Here is a 19862-nt window from a genome sequence, read left to right as displayed (position 1 = left end):
AACAAGCATGACTACAGTGTTTGCTATGCCTCCTGGTTTGTTATATGGCAGGGACCCCAGGGACAAAAGGGAAGAAAGAGGGTAAACAAACTCTATAAACATCTTGAAGAATAAATATTAGCTTTTGGATTCAAGAGCTAGGAGAGACGACTTGAGGAAAGTAATTTTTATCATCTATTCATTAATTGTGGTTATAGTGTACACTTTGCAGACTCAAACTTTTGCACTAAATAATTGTGATTTTATTAATTTTTTTTTTCACAAAATACAAAGCTTTGTACCACATTAGTGTTCTAACACAGGAAAATCTCAAGATTTTCATTGGGAGGAGGGATGATTTATATATTTAGGACTGATTTTATACATATTCTTAAAATTAATATTAAAATGTCAGGACAAAGGAATCCCAACCTTGTAGAACATGCAGATTATTGCTTAGAACTTGCATATACTTTAAACTGACACACATACAAACAAAGAATACAGACATTTTTAAATTTTAAGGGAATTACCTAGAGATATTCATTAATCTCATTCAAATTAAGCACAACCAGAGACCAAGAATACTAAATTGCTATTTTAATTGCTGATAAATCTGAATAACACTGATTTATAAATTACCAAGTCTCACATTTTGTAAATAAGACAAAGTTCTTCATTCAGCCTTACAGAAATAAATTAGGAGATGTGTTCTCAAAATGTTAAATGTATTTTGAAAGACTTCCAAAATCTTTATAACAATTAAATAGTAAGGTTGTATATTCCCAGAAAAAAAATGTGTATATCACTAGAGCTATCACATTTGCTGCAATTTTCAAGTGGCTTTTTCAAATGAAATCTATGTCTAAAAGTTATTACAAATTCTAATAATTTCCAAAAAAACCTCATAACGCATCCTAGTTACAAGTAAGTAACAAGAGTATTATCTGTGCAAAAATTCCTTAAGTAAAAAGCAGACATAATTATAATCAAAGCAAACCAAGCAAGAAACAGAAAAATATATGGCATATTTTATTTACAGTTATATTTTAGGCTTCATTAACCAAGAAGTAGCAAATATCTAATGCACACTTAATTACAGAATTATGTAAAGACAGAAAGAAAAAAAATATACAGATGATGGTTAACAAGTTTTCAGCCAGAGGTATTATATCTTTAAGATTTAGAAATACTTCTCATTGTTTTTGGTCTTAAATATAGGGCCTGATACCGAAACTGTCTAGTTTGCTGTAGACATTTTCAATGCAAACAAATTGTTTATGGTGTAACCAACAAGGGAGCCAGTGTAAACATTTTCAATGCAAACAAACCAATCTTTAGCAGCTAGCCTTCGGTTCTCTATTGCTATCCAAAATATCTTCAAATAAAGGTACAACTTACTACCAAGGCTGGTAGGGGCAGTTTGAGGTCTGGGCTAGAAAGGGATAGGGCTCAAGTCCTTGGGTGTTGCATTCGTAAAACGTGCTGAATAATCCACTTGCTGGTAAAAGAAACATGACCATAACTAAACCAGCTCAATTAAAGAGCAGGACTCAGGAATGCTGCCACAGACAGCAGCCCCTCCTCCTAACAGCCTCATAACAGAGCTACGTCCATTTGTCCTGCTGCCACGGGGGCTAAGAAAGAACATTTAGATAATTTACAGGCCTACAATGAATCCCTCGGTGAAACATATATAAAGCTCTTACCGCTAAGCCAGTTTAAGAAAAAGACTACAGATGTTTCTCAATAAAACCAGAACCTCATTAGCCTTGTTTCATCTCATAACAAGTATTATTAAATACTAAAGAGCTTCCAACAGTCTCTTAGCAATTATGGTTTGCTGAACTCTACTTAAAACTTACCGCAATGCTTTTTTTCCCCCCCAATGGAAGAACATACTTGAAAACTCTGAAGTTTGCCACAATAGACCAGAAAGCTTATGGGTATGGGGAAGCCTCAAAAGAAGATCTTGAAAGGTGCTGACATAAGGGATGGAGGTACTGGTAAAATCTTAAGGGTGTTAGGAGGACAAGTTAGAAGGGCTGGAAGGATTCAGAGAAAAACTTCTAGGTGAGGGAGGGGCATCATGCCTTTTAAGGGAAAATCAGTCGTGTCATCTCCAACTCCAGGCGCTGCTGGCTTCTCACTGTTCTCACACATACCCCATGTACTTCTTGTGAAAAATCCCTTGCAGGAGCTTTAGTGTGCCTCTGGTCAACCAAGCTGTGGTTAAGGCTGGGTGGTTTGTGTGTGTGCCCAAGGTCTCTAGACACAGGAGGGGTCTCGCTGCTGTGCTGGATAGTACCAATGGAGAAACACTGTGCCACATTTCTGACAAAATTGTAGGAGTTTGCTTCTTCTGGAACCCAAGACACACAAACACATAGTGTTCCATGAAGTATAACTGATGAGGCCAACAATGACATGGATTTCTCAATTTTCAAGTGACAGACTCAACCACTGAAAGCCAATTTGTATGTTTATTTCCATATTGGAGTTAAGAGTAACCTAGAAACTGAAATTTATTCAAACATTTATTTTAATAGTGCCTTTCAGGACATGTTTATTTCCCTTAAAAATGAAAGAGAACAAATATGAGTATGACAACACTTTCCCCTTGATATCTCCACAAGACTGTTCTAACGCATGATGACAAATGGCGTAACCAACCATAAAACTGGCCCTTCACGTCCATGAACTGTTCTCCAAACACCCGATGCACCTCACAGAAAGTGTACAATCTAAAAACTGACACTTCAGCAAAAAGTTGAGTCAAACAGATTAAAATTTAGAAAAGAATTTGATTCAAACACCTATAAATGAGGCAGTTTTTAAAACTAGACCTTCACAGTCATACTGGGGCATCCATGGCATATCAGTCACCCTCAAGAATGGTGAAGACATTATTATTTCTCTAAACATAGCACTAACCCATGAAACAACAAAACTAAACAGCTGGAATAAAAATTGCGTCTTAACCTACTATAAGGTATCAAGACACAACTTATGCAGGAGTTAATTTCTTTGCACTCATATATGACTTCATTTTGAATTTTAAATAAATGCAAACAATACTCACTAGAAAGATTTCAGAGACAAGAATGCAAATTCTATAAATTCAAGCTCGTAATTTTTAAATTCTCCCAAACAAAATATCAGATGCAGAATCTATGATCTTGCATGCTATTTAGTTGATTTTCATTCACTTTCAAAATTTTGTAAGAATTGTTATTTTTTAGACTACTGCACATTCAAAGAACATCTTTATAGTTATAGGTTGTCACTAATCTTTTTCTATAAAAATAGAGCTGCTTAAAAATTTATACCAATTTGCTTTTATTTGCTACAAATATTTTAATAGTTGTTAAATTCAGAATGCCTAATAGAATCATTCTAATTAATCTGTGTAGTCAAAATACTTAATATGTAAAATGTCTAGCAAAAGTTTGTCATTTAATAAATGAAAAATTCATCGTTTAATAAATGACATGTTCTGTCTTTAACTCCTTGTATCTTAGGTAGGTGGACACATTCACAGAACAGTGAAGTATAGCTCCTATAAAGATCTGACTTAAAGTAGTATGGCAGTTTATTTATAGTGTCTTTTCCATTTCATGCGTGTTGTACAAGGAAATATGTAGCTTCTACTTTTGGATATTGAATGTGGACGTTGAATTAGCTGTGATGCAGTCTGCATAAAATAAGAATTGCTGACTAAGGGGATAATGAACTTTAGTTCAAAACACGGATATTTTAAACACTTGTTTTGTGAGCAACTATACTAATGAAAAGTGCTATCAATGAAAGTAAAAATAAAGTTTGAAGCATGAAATAGCAACTATAAAAACTGAAACTGCTATATGGAAACTCACTGATGAGTGAGTTTTATATTAAGATACATTGCAATATATTGCTTTATATTGTCTTCATTTTGATGGTGGGTTTAAAATCTGTGTTCAGAAACTATAGAAATATCCCAAGAGTCAAAAATATTTATTTCAAGTTTTGCTTCTTTTTAAAGGAATTTCCAAAATAGTTTTCTAATATAAATGTTTTCCTTTTAAAAATCCAGTTTTCTTGCAAAAGAGCAAGAAAAGAGCAAGATAAAACCATGTGCTTTCCTACCCCCCTAAACAACCAATATGCACTTAAGTGCCTATGATGTCAAAGGTACTAAATTTGGTAACAAATTATCAATGTAATATTAGTAGCTTTAAAAATAAATACCTATACTTTACATTACTTTAATTAAGTCCTTCAAAAATAAATGTACCTACTATAAACCAATCAATCTGATTTTCTCACTGAGTTATTGACCGAGATTTCAATTACCTTCTTTAAATGTTCTAAAACTTATCAGGCTCTCTCTGCATTAGACAGCCAGATCAAATCAAATCAAATCAAAGTCTGATCTATCCAGCCAGCCTCCCTTCACCATCATAACATGGACAGTGAAAGTGAATCATTCTCCTGTCAGCTGAGAAACTGAGTGGATTAGATCTTTTGGTTTGGGTTCAATTAAACTCAAGTAGCCATCACTGATTAAATTTCTTTCTTTCTTAGGTAAGAACAATCATTAAAATCAAGTACTTGAGAAAAATAAATAAAGGCAGTAATAGCTAACTATATAATTCTATATTTGGGTTGTAAGAATCAAAGAAAAAGCAAACATATACTTACACATACACACACACACAAAAAAACCCAAAACCAAAAAACCAGAGTCACCAGCCATTGATCATCACATGAGACAAGGATATTAATGGTCGGAATACTTGGATTAAATTATCTATTTTTTTCCTGTCCTTTAGGAAAGACAGAAATTCAAAGCACTCAAAATGTTGGTTAAGCAAGCATGGATGTAAACTGTGAGTAAAAATGTGAATACTGACTTTTTGGAGTTTTGGTCTCCTTAAGAAGAGGCCTATGTCATGTTAGGAGCATGACAAATATACACTGGATAACACTTTGGTACTGATGATGTTGGGTTCTGAACTTAGGGAAGGTTTTACAAGTAGAAATAATATATTTTTCACAGAAAAAGTACAAGGGAAACAGAGACAGCAGTGTTAAAGCTTTTTTCTTAATGATTCCTCCTATTAGCCTAAATAGTCATACATAACATGCATTTTTAGAAAGAGGAATTTGTCTCTTAAGGAGCTCTGTTAAGATCTGTCTTAAGATTTACTACAAATTAAAAAAGCAGTATTTTGATAAAATGTTAAAAATAGAAATAATAAAGTGACATCTGAAAAATTTAAAAATTAAAGAAGTATTTCCATGACTGAACTAATATTCCCAAAGTAAGCAAAATACTTCATCACTCATAAACAACAGCATATCTAAACAAAAAATACATCATTTCTAACAGCCGAAGAAAACATTTCAACAATTTAGAAATTAAGCCCTAAACGGGTATTGACAGCCACAGTGGGAAATGAGTGCAGTACAACAAAATGTTGAGGGCTATTTACACATATAAAAGCAGTTCCCATCTTTCAGCAAATCTGATGACATAAAACCAAGTGCACCCAATAAGCACAGTTGTCTTTTCACAGAGAAAAATACCAATGCAGGTTAACAGATTTCTGAAAAGATTCACCATTATATGTATAATTTTTTATTTAAATCTTTAAGATTTTATCCATGCTTACAATGCAGAAGAAAATCAGAAAAGAAATCTTGGAATAAAAACTAAGTTTTAGTTTCTCTTTTCTAAAGAGTAAAAAAAAGAGCACTGAAACCCTCGTTAACAAATATAATTAATAAGAAGTACTAGAACATGCCAAGAATTCATCCTATCAGTAGATATAATGTGGCTAGTAATGAAGTGTGCTTATCAGTAGCCCACCTTTAGTCAAGTTTTCCATTCTGCAGACTACTTTTGGCTTTCTCTTGTCTGATGAGAGAGATGACTTTGATGCAACCCTTTGTAATTTTGATCATCCACATGACATTCATCACATCCAAAACAACACAAGTAGAGATCCAGGAACATTGGATTAAAAATCCAAGCCTTATGTAGGCTTCTGTTCCTAACAAGGAATATATGTAACTATAAAAAGGAGGTATTGGGACAATCCGTACGATGAAGAACACCACTGTCATGAGTATTCCATTGATGACGTTAGCCTTGGAAAATTTAGGATACTTCAGAGCTTCAAAGAACCACCTGGAAAAAATTTTCAAAAGCATCACATTTACTCTGTATCTCCAAAGATTAACTTTTTAAATTTAGTTTTTAGTTTTTAAAATTCAGTGAACATCCTCCTAAGATTTATATAGAGAGGCAAAGGGCCTAGAATAGCCAACACAATTTTGAAAAGGAAGAAAGTTGGCAGACTTGTACTACCCACTTCAAGACTGACTTACTATATAAAGCTACAGTATTCAAGACAGCATAGCATTGGTAAAAGAACAAATAGATCAACAGTGTTAGCCCAGAAATAGACCTACACAAATTTACTCAACTGATTTTTGCCTACAGTATAAAGGTAATTTAACGGAGAAGGAATAGTTTTTCCAACAAACAATTGGAACAACTGGATATTCATATGCAGAAAATGAATGTAGGCAGACATCACATTTTACACAAAAAGTAACTCAAAAGGAGCCACAGCCTTAAACATAAAATGAAAAACTATGAAACTTCTAGAAGAAAACATAGGAAAAAATCTGTATGATCTTGGGTTTGGTGATTATACTTTAGATATAACACCAAAAGCAAAATCACAGAAAAACATATTGTTACTAAAAATACTCTTAGTAAAATTAAAAACTTGCTCTGTGAAAGGCACTATTAAAACAGAATAAAAAGACATCGATGCACTGGGAGAAAATATTTATAAAATACATATAGCATAAAGTACTTGTATCCAAAATATAAAAAGAAGTCTTAAAACTCAATAATAAGGCAACAACCCAATTCAAACATGGGCAAAATACCTTAAATACCTCATCAAATAAGATATACAAAAGGAAAATAAGAATATAAGGTGTTCAGCATCATTTGTCATTAGAAGACTGTAAATTAAAACTATGAGATACTACTACATACCCATAAAAACGATTAAAATCCAAAATTCTGGCAATACCAATTGCTAGCAAGGATATGGAACAACGGGAATTTTAAAGCCTTGCTAACAAGAATAAAATGATAAAGCCACTTTGGAAAACAATATGGCAGTTATAACACTAAACATGTTTATAGCACACAATCCAGCAATCACTCTCCTAGGTATTTTTCCAACTGATTTGAAAATTAAGTCCACACAAAAAAATTACACACAAATGTTTATACCAGGTTTATTTATAATTGCAAAAAACTGGAAGCAAGCAAACAACCAAGATGTTATTCAATAGGTGAATGGAGGGGGCACCTGGGTGGCTCAGTGGGTTAAGCATCTGCCTTCAGTTCAGGTCATGATTTCAGGGTCCTGGGATCGAACCTCATGTCAGGCTCTCTGCTCAGCTGGGAGTCTGCTTCTCCCTTTCACTCACCCTCTGCTCTCCCCTGGTCTCTCTCAAGATAAGAAAACTGGATAAGCAAATTGTGGTATATCCACATAACGGAATGCCATTCAGCAATAAAAGGATAAGCTACCAATTTACATAACGACATGGATGACTCTTAAATGCATATTACTAAATGAAAGGAACCGGTCTGAAAATGCTACTCCCAGTATGATTCCATTTATATAACATTTCAGAAAAAGCAAAACTAAAAAGACAAAACAGGTCAGTAGTTGCCAGAGGTTCAGGAAGAGAGGAAGAGAGTGAAGTAAGTGAAGTATAAGAGATAATTTAGGGTGGTGAAACAATTCTGTATAATACTGTATTGGTGAGTATATGATGTTACGCATTTGTCAAAATCCACAGAACAGCACGAAGAGCATGTACAAATTTTAAAATGTCACTTAGGAGGCTGGGGGTACCAGGATGGAATCTAGACTGTGACAAAAGAATCCAACTGCTTTACAAATACATATATAACCTCACTGTAGGAAGTGGGGTCAAAATAGGTAATCTAAGTAACTGTGAAAATGTATGGTAGCTGTAAGACTAAAGACAAAAGAAACTGTACACATGCACTGTATTCCAGTTGGTAAAGTTTTGTGTCATGGAAGTACAGGTTAATAATTCTGAAACCATTATACATATATATTGGGATTTAGCAAATAAGTACATTTGTTTGATGGTGAATTGGGGACCAAGTGTCTCACTGCTGGAGTGGAAAGTTACAGACAAGTGAGTGGAAAAGTCTAGACTGATCCATATGCTACTGGATTAGAGTTGAAAACATCAGTGTGAACTCATTTAGCTTAATATAAATACGGATGTAGCAGAAATAATTATAACTAGCTATGTATACACAGGTTAGTATACTTCCAAGTTGTCACCTGGAAGATCATAGAAACAATGACGCTCCACAGTAATGAGCACACCCAGGGCCTAGATCTTGGTTTCTAATACCATTCTCCAATAAAAGGAACCAGGGCTCCTTGAGACAAGGCTGATTCTAGGGCTGGAACAGAGAATATACAATAAGAATCCAGCATATTTTACTGTCAGAAAGTAAGGAAGTACTCAAGAACCAAAATGATGAGGTTCTACCAAAGGCACACAGAAACCAACCAAAAGAGCTCAATGGCAAAAGCTCTAAAATTTTGAACAAATAATAAATAAATAATGTAGTACTAGATTAAAACCACCTGAAGTATAAATAGATATCCATGAATCCATAGTATTATAAATGAATGAAGGAATGAGTGATTGGAAGAGAAAAGATAAATATCCTATGCAGAATAATTACAAATAATTTCTGTAGATACTGCACTCTCAATGAAATAAGGTGTTTAACTCCCCACTCCCCAAAAGGGGAGCTACTCACAGTGACTTACTTCCAAAGTTCAGGATGGAAGACAAGGGGGATAGAAAGAGTACCTTTAAAATTGAGAAATCTGACAAACCCACTTCAGCCAGGTGAACAAAGAAAATATCCAGCATTAAGTCATGTTTATAGCAGGGAGGCCTAACATGCTATCATGAGAATGGCACTTTACTTCTGTAGTCTTCTTCCCAAAACCCCATAACCCGAGTCTAATCATGAGGAAAAACATCAGACAAATCCAAAATGAGAAATATTCCACAAAACACCTGACCAGTACTCAAAAACACCTCAAAAAACAACAGAAGTCTGAGAAACTGTCACAACAAAGAGGAGTCTAAGGAGATATAACTAAATGTAACGTGGTATCCTGGAGGGGGTCCTGGTACAGAATAGATACAACTTAGGAATTCTGAATACAGTACAGACTTTGGTTAATAATAATGTATTTGTTCATGAATTGTGACAAATGTACCCAACTAATGTAAGATCTCCTTCTTCTTGTTCCATCTAGATGGATTCTTTTGTCTCTCTCACCAACATGCTCAATTCTTCCTAATCCAAAAGTCTCTCCTCTGCTCGTCTTCCCTATCACGCTTTCTGAAAGGGAAGTCAACAGTATATTCACAAACATTCTTGCTCCACTTCACAACCCAGTACAATACAATCACATTCCCCTACAAAAGAAACTGGTCACCAGCGGCTTCTCCATACCCAAGACAGTGGGTCTGTCTTAGCCTTCATCCTAAGTGGCCTTTCTATAGCATACAACATTGCCAACCATCATACTTCCATCTCTCCTGACCTCCATGATACTATTTTCCTCTTGTTTCTTAACTACACTTTCTCAGTCTCTACTTCCTCTGCCTGTCCCTTAAATATTTGTGCCTACCAAGCACCATTCCCTTTTCTATGCATTACCAAGGACATTTCAACCATTCTCCAGGGCTCAACATCCTAACATTAATCTCTAATTTCAAGTCCTCTCTCAAGGTCTACTTGTAGTTCCAGATTTTTAATTTATTGTTGAACATTTTCACCTCATTTATTGGTGAGCATCACCAATCACAAGACAACACAACACAAATCACAAATTCTCATATATGCCCAAAACTCAACATGCCTGAAACCAATCCCCTATTCCTTACCTAACCACTTCTCCCCACCACTGCCACAGAAAACTGCCTGTTTCTCTTCTGATCCTCCCAATCATTTGTGGGTTTTTTGATAGATGGAAACATTTTTATTTTCATGAATAAACTCCATTTTAATATAAAAATTAAGGAATTTGCATAAGCAAACTTTCACAATAACAATAAGCTATAGAAAATTGGTTTGTATAATTAAATGGTTATATTTCAGGGAGCTGGGTAAGACTGGAAAGAGCCCAAAGTCCATCATTTCAATACAGTTTGTATGTTAGTGTGTCATGAGCATCCCAGTGTTTGCTTTTCTTTGTTCAAATTCAGGTCTTTCTGTGGAAAACGTGTGTGTGTGTGTGTGTGTGTGTGTGTGTGTGGTCTGTAGATTTTATTTATTTATTTTAAAAACTGAAGTATAATTGACATAGCATAGTATATTAGTTTCAAGTGTACAACATAGTGGTTCCACATATGTATACACTGGGAACCGATCACCACAATAAGTCTAGTTATTGCCTGTCATTATGCAAAGTTGACACATTATTGATTATATTCCCCATGCTGTCCTTACATCCCCACTCATTTTATAACTGGAAATTTATACCTACTAATCCTCCCAATCTTCATCAATGGTACCACCAACAACTTGCAAACATCCTATACTATTATCCCAACAGTCTGTAACCAAGCCCTGTCCATTTCGTTTCCTTATCCATCCCTGATTCATCCCATTCTCATTGCTGCCATTAAAATCTTTGGTCCTCAGTATCTCTTACATCTATGACTACAATGACCCAACTGGTCTCCCCTGACTCAACCTTTCTAGACTTTTCTCTTCTTACAAGTCCTATGCTGTATTTAGTCCAGAATACTTATACTTGTTTTTCAAGCACTTCACGCACTTTCCAAACATTTGGCTGTGTGGGAAGGTGATTATCTACAAATCCAGACTTAAAGAACTTGTCCTTTGGCTTTCCCATGCAATCACCATATTTATCTTCTGCCAATTTTTTTCAAGTGACCAGTGCCTGTTCTTTGAGACTATTTTTTAATTAATTAATTTTGAAAGAGAAAGAGAGAGCACACACGTGCATGTGTGAGCAAACAGGAGAGGAGCAGAAAGAGGGAAAAAGGAAATCTCAATGCCCAGCACAGAGCCCCACTTGGGGCTCGATCTCTTGACCCCAAGATCATGACCTGGGCTGAAATCAAGAGGTGGACGCTTAACCAACTGAGCCAGCCAGGTGCCCCAAGCCAACCTCTTTTTAAAGTAAGAGCTCATATATTAATTCAAGGTGAAGAAATAGTTTATATAGTTGCTCTTCCTCTCTCAGATCAGAAGGGCCACTTACTTTGTTGGAATCTACTTTTTACCTAATTCGAACACTCTTTCATCCCAATAAAGGCTAATAGTTTGTCAGTGTATTGAAGCTGAGAGGGAAAGGGGTAGGAGGAAGAAGGAAGACATGCATGTGGAAAGAAAGGACAGAGGAAAAACTCTCTTTTAGCCACCATCTACAGTTATTACTAAGACAAGGTATACAAGAAAAGATAGCACATTGTATGTGTTTATAATCCTCAGCCAACTCCATAGAGAAAAATCTGTCTTTGGTCATTTAGCACTTCTTCCTCCCATTGCCCTTCTAAACTAACTTGAATCTTGCAGTTATGTCCTGGGAATTACTGTGCACAGTGTGGTACTAACTACAAATAGTGTAAAAACAATGTATTATATGGTATAATTCACATCTGGAAAAAGCAGAAGGGGCTCCCTGCAGGTAGAGAAAGAACAAAAAAAGTGAGAAAAGAGGATGAAAGCAAAAAACCAGTCTCTACACAGCACTGGTTCAGTGAGTTTTTGGAGTTCAGAGTTGAGAGTCAGAAGTTTGAATGAGCCTTGGGAAAGCTGCAGGGTCCGGGAGATATTGTGAGTTCAAGAGGAGCGAAGAGAATTTTAAGAAGTGTTGCTGTGAGTAACAAACTGGATCTTTGTTGACATCCTTGGAAAAACTCCAATGAGGTTTTGGATGGCTGTACTGTTTCTGGGACTCTACACAGAGACTGGGCAGTAAATTGACCCTAGTTATATCTTGGTTGCAAATGTCATTCTTTCAGGCATGTAAACACTGGTGTTTAATAAATACTAACTCTGAAATTTTAGGGATTCAGAAACTTAATTTTAGAAAAGTTATCTTCTTCCCCAATGTTATTTTGGCTCCCCTTCTTCTAAACTATTCCTTCATTATCTTTTCTCCCTTGTCTTATGCTTCCATTCTAGACACTCAACTTATCCTCTCAATGCCATCTTTTCTCATGGCTTCAAATACACCCCTATCTGATCATTCCAAAATTCCTCTCTGTACCTCTCACTACATTTCCACTCAGATGCTCTGTTTGTCCTCTTACTGAACAGCTCCAAACCAAAACCACCACCTTACCTATAGTTTTATCTTGCCTCATCATCTCTTTTCATGGGCCCATTCCTCAAATGTACAGACAGCAGAGAAATTATCCTAAACTCGTCCCTTTTCTCTATCTCTAATTCCTCATCCATTGCCAATTTCGCTTTTTCTTCCCTGAAAATCTCTATTCTGTCATCTTTTCTCTATCTCCACAGCCTAATTTGGGGCTTCTATTTATTTTCCAGACTAATGAAATTATACCATTCATTCACACAATGAAGAGCTGTCTGCTAACTTTCTAACACAATCTTCTGCCTCCAGTCTTCCAATCCATCCTACAAATACCAAAAACTACAATTACTCAGTGCTATTTTCAGAATGTCTTCCTCCACAGGTCTACATTCTCTCTGTCCACCAGGTCAAAGGCAATCAGCTCTCTCTGACACCCAACACCCTCTCTGTCTTGCCACCTTCCTCCTAGACATACTTTTTGATTCTGCAAGTTTAGGCTTCTCTTTCATAGAGCATGATTATTGCACTTTTTAAAAACTTATGTTCATTCCTTCTTCCTTGAATGGAGGGTCTCCCATTCTAAACATTTCTAAAAACATCCTAAAACATTTTAAGAATATGTTCTGCCTTCTCTATGAAGGCTTGTATGACAAATACCAATTAATAATAGATCTTAAAATGTGGTCCATGAACCCCTGAGACTTTCTGCAGGGTGTACAATGGAAAACTTTTTATAATATTAAAATATTATCCACATTGCTCCTTGTGCTAACTTCTACAATGACAGTGCAAAGCACTGGTAGATAAAATCACTGGCATCTTAGCACAAATCATAGTGAGGGCACAAGATGGTACTAGTGGACATTGTATTCTTTACAGCCACACACCGGCAATTAAAAACAAAACAAGGGAGGGAAAAGAAACAGTTACAAAAGGGGGAAAAAACTGGTTTCACTGTAGAATGTCCCTGAAGAAGAAGAGTAATTTCACTGCATCATGACCTTTGAGTATATCTTTTTAATATTCTGTGTGATAAAATGAGAAGTATACATAACACACTTCTGCTGCAAAGTATAACAGCTGTCTGAAGGGAAAAAACCCTTGAATGATGATTTGAATTATGAGCTAAACTACATGCCTTTTCCATAGAACACCATTTTTACTTGAAAAAAAAAAACTGAAAAACTATGTTATTTAGACTTGGGTATTTGGCAGGCATTTTCTCAAGAGTGAAAAGTGAGTTTGTCACATCGAGAAAAGAAGCTTGTCAGTATTTGTTGCCAATAACAAAATTTGAACTTTCAAATGAAAAACAGAATTTTGGAAAAAATTCTGTCTGGAAAGACTTTGACGGCCTCCCAAGATTAGAGATGTTTTAAATGAGATCAGTGGTGACATTAACTACTGTGAGGTTTTTTTAATATTACTAATAAATGTACCAACACTGGGAATGCCCACACAACTCAGTGGACCAAATAACCAAGTGACCAAGGCATGATGTTACATAATTATGCATGGGCAAAAGATTCAAAGCACAGAGAGACCAATGAATTTGAATGTAACTATGTATGGAAAGTTCATTGATACAGTTTCAGATTCTACATTTAACTAAGCTTTAAGAAACTACCTCTTGGTATGTTTTGGCGTAATGTTAGAGAAGAATATCCTTGAATACTTCAAAAGGCTTCGCAAATACTTCTACCTTTTCCTATTACATGATTAACTCTGAGAGGCTGGTTTTTTTTTTTTTTCATATGCTTCAACCAAAACAACATTTCACAACACACTGAAAACAGAGGCAGCCTTGAGAATCCATCTAAATACCACCATGCTAGACGTTAGGAAGATTTGTAAAAATGTACATCCATGACACTGTTCGCACTAAAATTTTTTTCATTTTGGCAATGTAGTTATTTTTTGAAAAAACAAACAAACAAAAAAAACCAAACCCCACATCATATTAACATAAAATATTATTGTTACTATTAATGAATTAATAAATATTTTTAATGTTGCAGTTTTAACTTCCAATCTGGCAAATATTAACAGATAGAAGCCCACAGGAAATAAAAGTTCATTCAGGTCCTCAATAATTATGAGATCAACAAGTCTGAGACCAGCTATTTTATAACATCAATACCAGCACTTTTTTCTTGCCCTTTTTCACATAATGTCTTGTTTTACTAGCTCATTATTTCATATTTAAGTCCTACTTATTCAAATGTAGACATGCCACCAGACACCAAATTTGAAGGTCCCAGAAGGCAGGGACTGGGACATTTAGGTACTGAGGAGTTATTTAGGAAATACTGAATTAACATATTAAGAAGCATATGTACAAAGTTCTTATCAGCTATTTAATTTTAATAGCAATGTATAAATATGCCCTCATAGCAATGAAAGGCATTTAGGCAAGAAAGAAGTTATCACCACTGAAATACTTTTATAAAAAGAAACCCGATGCAGGGGTATAACTCAGCAGCAGAAATGTCCTGAAGACCAGGTGTCTGAGCTTTATTTCAGTCTTCTTTTCCTCTATAACCCACCACATGCATCCCATGTGCCTTCTTAAATTATACAGAGCTTTAAAATAGAGAAAACATTAAAATATCCCAAACTATAAAGAAAACAATTAACCAATAGAAAACTCTAAGAGAGCTTCAGTAGCTGCACTCAGTTTTGTTAAGATCTCCTTGTTGCATTATACCATTTCCTGTTCCCATTCCAACCACACTTCTCCTTTTCTTAATTTACTAAAGACTCAAGGCTTTTAGATAAAGGTATAGAATTAAACTATTTCTAATTTTATGAGTTCTCAAAGAGTTTCCAACGAAAACGAATTGAAGTTCCTTTAAGCACCAGAGTTAATTTTCTCCTGCTTTAAAATATCATATTCTGAATCATATTTAAGATATAGACATTGTTAGAATTTAACTGATCACCTCTTGGGGGTCATTTTTTCAAAAAGTAATTAAATGGCTACTATGTGCCAGACAATAAGTGCTGGACCACGCAAAGTTTAACAAAATTTTGCCCTTGATCTAATGAAACACAGAGATGAGTAAGAAACAGAAAAAAAGAGAGAGTGAGCGAGAGAGAACGTTATCATAAAACACACTAATCATAATGGTGTAACGGTATGTCACTATTATGGAAGCACAGGTAAGGGACACCCAACCCGACCTGAGAGAGGCGGGGTTTAGTGATGAAAATAATCCTCAGGCTGGGTTGTGAAGGATGAGTAAGGAGCCAGGAGACCTTTCCACATATGGACAAGTTGGAATGAGAGGAGATTTTTGAGGGAGGGAAATGCGGCAGAAAGAGTAAGAGATATACTTGGAAAGTGTTCTGTGTCCCATTAAAGAGCCCACGTTTTACCCTGTAAGCAGCAGGAGTCACTAAGGGGATTCAACCAGGGAAGCTGCATGTTCATTTTTGTGTTTTAGAGAGATCATCATGGGAGAGAATAACATGGAAGCAAGATAAAAGGGAGACAGGTAGACAGTTAATCTAGAGTAGGAATCACCAAAGTTCTTCCACAAAGAACCAGAGAGTAGACATAGTAACAGGCTTTGGAAACTGTATAGTCTCTGTCACAACAAATGGACTCCACTGTTGTAGTGTAATAGTAATGATGTAAACAAATGAGCATAGCTGCCCTCAATAAAACTTTATTTACAAAAAACAGCAGTGGGTTTGGTCCTCGAGTGTTAAATGGCCAATCCCTGGTCTAGAAGAGCACTGTCCAAAAAAACTTTCTGCAGTTAATGAAAATGTTCTATAGATGTGCTACCCAATTCAGCAGACTCCAGCCAAGTGGGGCTGTCAAGCACTTGAAATGTTGCAAGTTAGCCTGAGGAACTGAATTTTTAATTTAATTTAAATGTAAATAATTACATGTGGCTTGCAGTTACCCTGTTGGGCAGGACAGGGTTAGAAGCTGGTACAGGAGCCTAGACAAGAGATGATGGCACTGAGAGTAGAGATGGAGAGTCAGTGGCCAAGGCAAGAAATATTTTGGAGGTTATCTGGTAGGACCTAATGATGGACCAAATGTAGGTGAGGGAGAAACAGTAAAAGATGATTCCCACATGTAGAGCAGGAGAATGAGAGAGAACGGCTGGGCCACATGCTGAACAAGAGAAAGTAAGAGACTGCAGAGGGAAATACGTTGCATTCTATTTCAGACATGTTGAATTTGATGTGCCACCTGGGAGGAGAAAACACTTGACTATCATCAAAGGAGTAGGTAATATTAAATATGCTCTTTTTAAAAGAGAAAGCAACTGTAGCACAGGGATGTTAAATAACTTAGCCCAGGTCAGGGCACGTTAAGTGACAAGGCTGAATACAACTTGAGTCCATCTGGTTTTAAAATTCATGCACAGTCCATCACACGAAAATGAGCATCACATGAAATGAGCAAACAGGTAATAGCGGACACCTTGAAAGGAGAACTCAGCCCAGGCAGAAGCATGGAGATCAGTGGGCCCAGAAGAGAGCCTTGGGGAACACCAGCATTTGCAGAACCGTGTCTTACCAAGGAGGCTGAGAGAGTGTGGTCAAAGACATACAAGGATTGGATGAGAGCAGTGTCATGAAAGCAAAGGGAGTTGGGCCGTAGAAGGAGGTGATCAATAGCATCATGTCCATAGAGACACACAATGAGAAGGTCCCCAAAGGGAGTCTGCCGGATTTTGCAACTGGAAGTCACTGATGCCTCTAATGAAACAGTTCTAGCGACGGAAGAGGAAGCCTAATTTCAGTGAGTTAAAGAGCAAAAGAAGATACAACAAAGTAGAGAAAGCAAATATAAACAAGCACTGCCAGTGGGCTTTAGCATGTGGGGTATGTATGATATTTACCACTTCCTGAACATATACCGAATGGCAAGCACCGTGCCAGGTGCTTTATACATGTAATCTCGTTGAAACTGCACAACAAACTGTGAGGCCTATAGGCAGCATCAGCATCATCATCATCATCATCCCTATTTTATAGGTAAGAAACCAGGCTCAGAGAGATGAATTAATCTTCCACTCATATACAAGGCTAAGTGGGAGAGCTTGGATTTGAAAGCAGGTCATTTGGCTTCAAAGTAAATGCTCTTTGCTCTATCCTTTCACATTATCAGAGTCTTTGAGGATTGCAGAATTATTACTTGAAAAATTCAAATGGCCAAGCCCAAGAAACTGGTTATCTTCTTGAAGAATTAAGATTACATCCTCTGAAATACGGGCAAACAAAAGAAGACAGTGTGTAAGCAAAACTTGGGAAAGAACAGGTTCAGCAGCAATCTACTCTCTCCTGTTTTGGGGGTGGAAGGACCATTTCTCCCCTGTCCCCACCACCTTTGAAAAAAAAAAAAAAAGATCAGGTTAGGGGCGCCTGGGTGGTTCAGTTGGTTTAAGTGTCTGCCTTCGGCTCAGGTCATGACCCTGGGGTCCTGGGATTGAGCCCTGTGTCAGGATACCTGCTCATCGGGGAGTCTGCTTCTCTCTCTGACCCTCCCCCCGACACACTTTCTGCTCTCTCTCTCTCTTTTACTCTCTTTCTCTCAGATAATTTTTTTTTAAAGATCAGGCTAATTGCATAGTGAACATACCAATGACAGATGTCCCGATAAACAGACTAATGGTATTTGTTGCAGGAGAGTCTCATCCATGGAATGTTTTTAGGATATAGCCAGTCTAGGTTTGCTTATGGCAAACAAACCTAGAATGTATGCATTTATGGGGTCTGACCCCCTGGAGAATGTTACATAAGCTATGTAACTATCCGAGTATTAAATGGAGATGTTTCCTAATCAAGAGAGTTCCTTCTATGTCCACAATAGGAACTATGCATACTGCTTACAGCCCTCAGAGATAACCTTATTGTAGAGTCTTCCCAATGCAAAAAGGACCCAGGGAGTCATTCAGATAGTCCTGAACATCTCCCTGCCTTGACAGTGCCTGAGGATTACTTGGATCCTCGGCTTAATACAGGGTACACTCTCTAACCCATGTGAGTCTGATTTGACAGTCCCAATTCTCTGGGTTATCTCTGCACTAAGTCACAAAAGGGTTGCATGCAATCATGGGAGCTTCCCCCTGACTTTGGGACTTTGTCCGAAGATTTTAAAGATAGGTAAGTTTTTCAGAGATGGAAGGGAAATGGAGGATGTGAATACGGGAAGAAACTCGAGAACCACCCACAGGTGCATGAGACAGTAAGGGTTCCAAACTGACTCTAATGAACAGTAGGAAATGAGACTGGGAACAAACATGTGGAGCACATCACAGGGAACCTCAAAGTCAGAGAAGAGTCTAAACAGGATGCAGTTTTTGGAAGAAAATAAGGTCCGGAAAGTGGATCACAGGCAGGATTACAGCGGTGGCACTGTGAAGGACAGAAGAGAGGGTGAACCTGGAAGGAGGGAAGTCTGTTGGAAGGCTATGGCAGTAAGTGAACTGTGGAGATCCTGCAGAGCCTCACCTAGGACCATGGATATGGAGTGAAAGGAACAGCTAACATTACACATGAAAGGCATCAGCAGACCTCACTAAATGACAAGATAAGGGTCATACAGCACCATTATAAATCCACTGGCAAATACAAGCATCTACCTCCCTCCATGAGATGGATGGAACTTAATTTCCTTTCTCCCTCATCTCCTTGAGAGTGGGCTATCCTTCATATCTTGCTTTTAAAGAACAGAGTAAGGAAAAGAAAAAAAACTTCATAATGGAGAAACCTGGCAAACACCACCTTAACCATGTGATAGCCAAGTTCACATCCCCCAATGATATGGACATCATGTACCTCCTAACACGATGTGATGAGAAGGGCACTTTGCCTCCGCGGGATTCCTTCCAAAACCCATCACCTCCACTAGTCATAAGAAAAACGGACAAATCCAGACTAGGGGACAGTTTACAGGATAACTGGACAGTACTTATTAACACTGTCAAAGTCAAGAAAAACAGGGAAAGACTCAGAAACTGTTACAGACCACAGGAGACTGGGAAGACACAAAACTAAATGCAATGTGGCAGTCTGGACTGAACCCTAGAACGAAAAGAAAACACTAACAGAAAAATTGATGCAATCCCACAAAGTCTGGAGTTCACTTAACAGTGACGTATCAGTGCTGGTTTCTTAAGTTTTGACAAATGGTCCATGGTAATGTAATATATCAGCAACAGAGAAAACCAGGTGAGGAGGATATGGGCGTTCATATGCTATCTTGGCAACTTTCTGTAAATCTAAAATTAGAAGTCTGGGTTTTTTTAAATGATGGATGAAGGTAATGTGGATATCAGAATCTGGGAATAGGAATACGCTGGTGTCAAGAATGTGAACTGGCCCCAAGATGAACCCAAGTGTAATAAAGCATCGCCATCCTTCAAAGAGAGCTCCGTTCAAAAGCTTGGACCACCACTCTATACCTACGGG

At 37.0% G+C, this 19862-nt stretch overlaps 1 protein-coding gene across 3 annotated transcripts in view; it reads right to left on the bottom strand.

Moving 5' to 3' along the window:
• Positions 1–219: 219 nt before the first annotated feature.
• Positions 220–19862, bottom strand: part of LOC116873385 (TLC domain-containing protein 4-like) — a 100712-nt gene continuing 81069 nt past the window's right edge. For all 3 annotated transcript variants that reach the window (XM_032867186.1, XM_032867185.1, XM_032867187.1), the window contains one exon: positions 220–6154. In XM_032867186.1, coding sequence (XP_032723077.1) covers positions 5836–6154 — 319 coding nt within the window. In that variant the 3' untranslated portion in view covers positions 220–5835. The remainder of the gene's footprint in view (positions 6155–19862) is intronic.

This window comes from Lontra canadensis, unplaced genomic scaffold, assembly GCF_010015895.1.
Source record: "Lontra canadensis isolate GAN:19392208 unplaced genomic scaffold, GSC_riverotter_1.0 scaffold33, whole genome shotgun sequence".
NCBI lineage: Eukaryota > Metazoa > Chordata > Mammalia > Carnivora > Mustelidae > Lontra > Lontra canadensis.
Note: the sequence above shows the minus strand (reverse complement) of the source record. Positions and strands in the feature narration are given on the sequence as shown.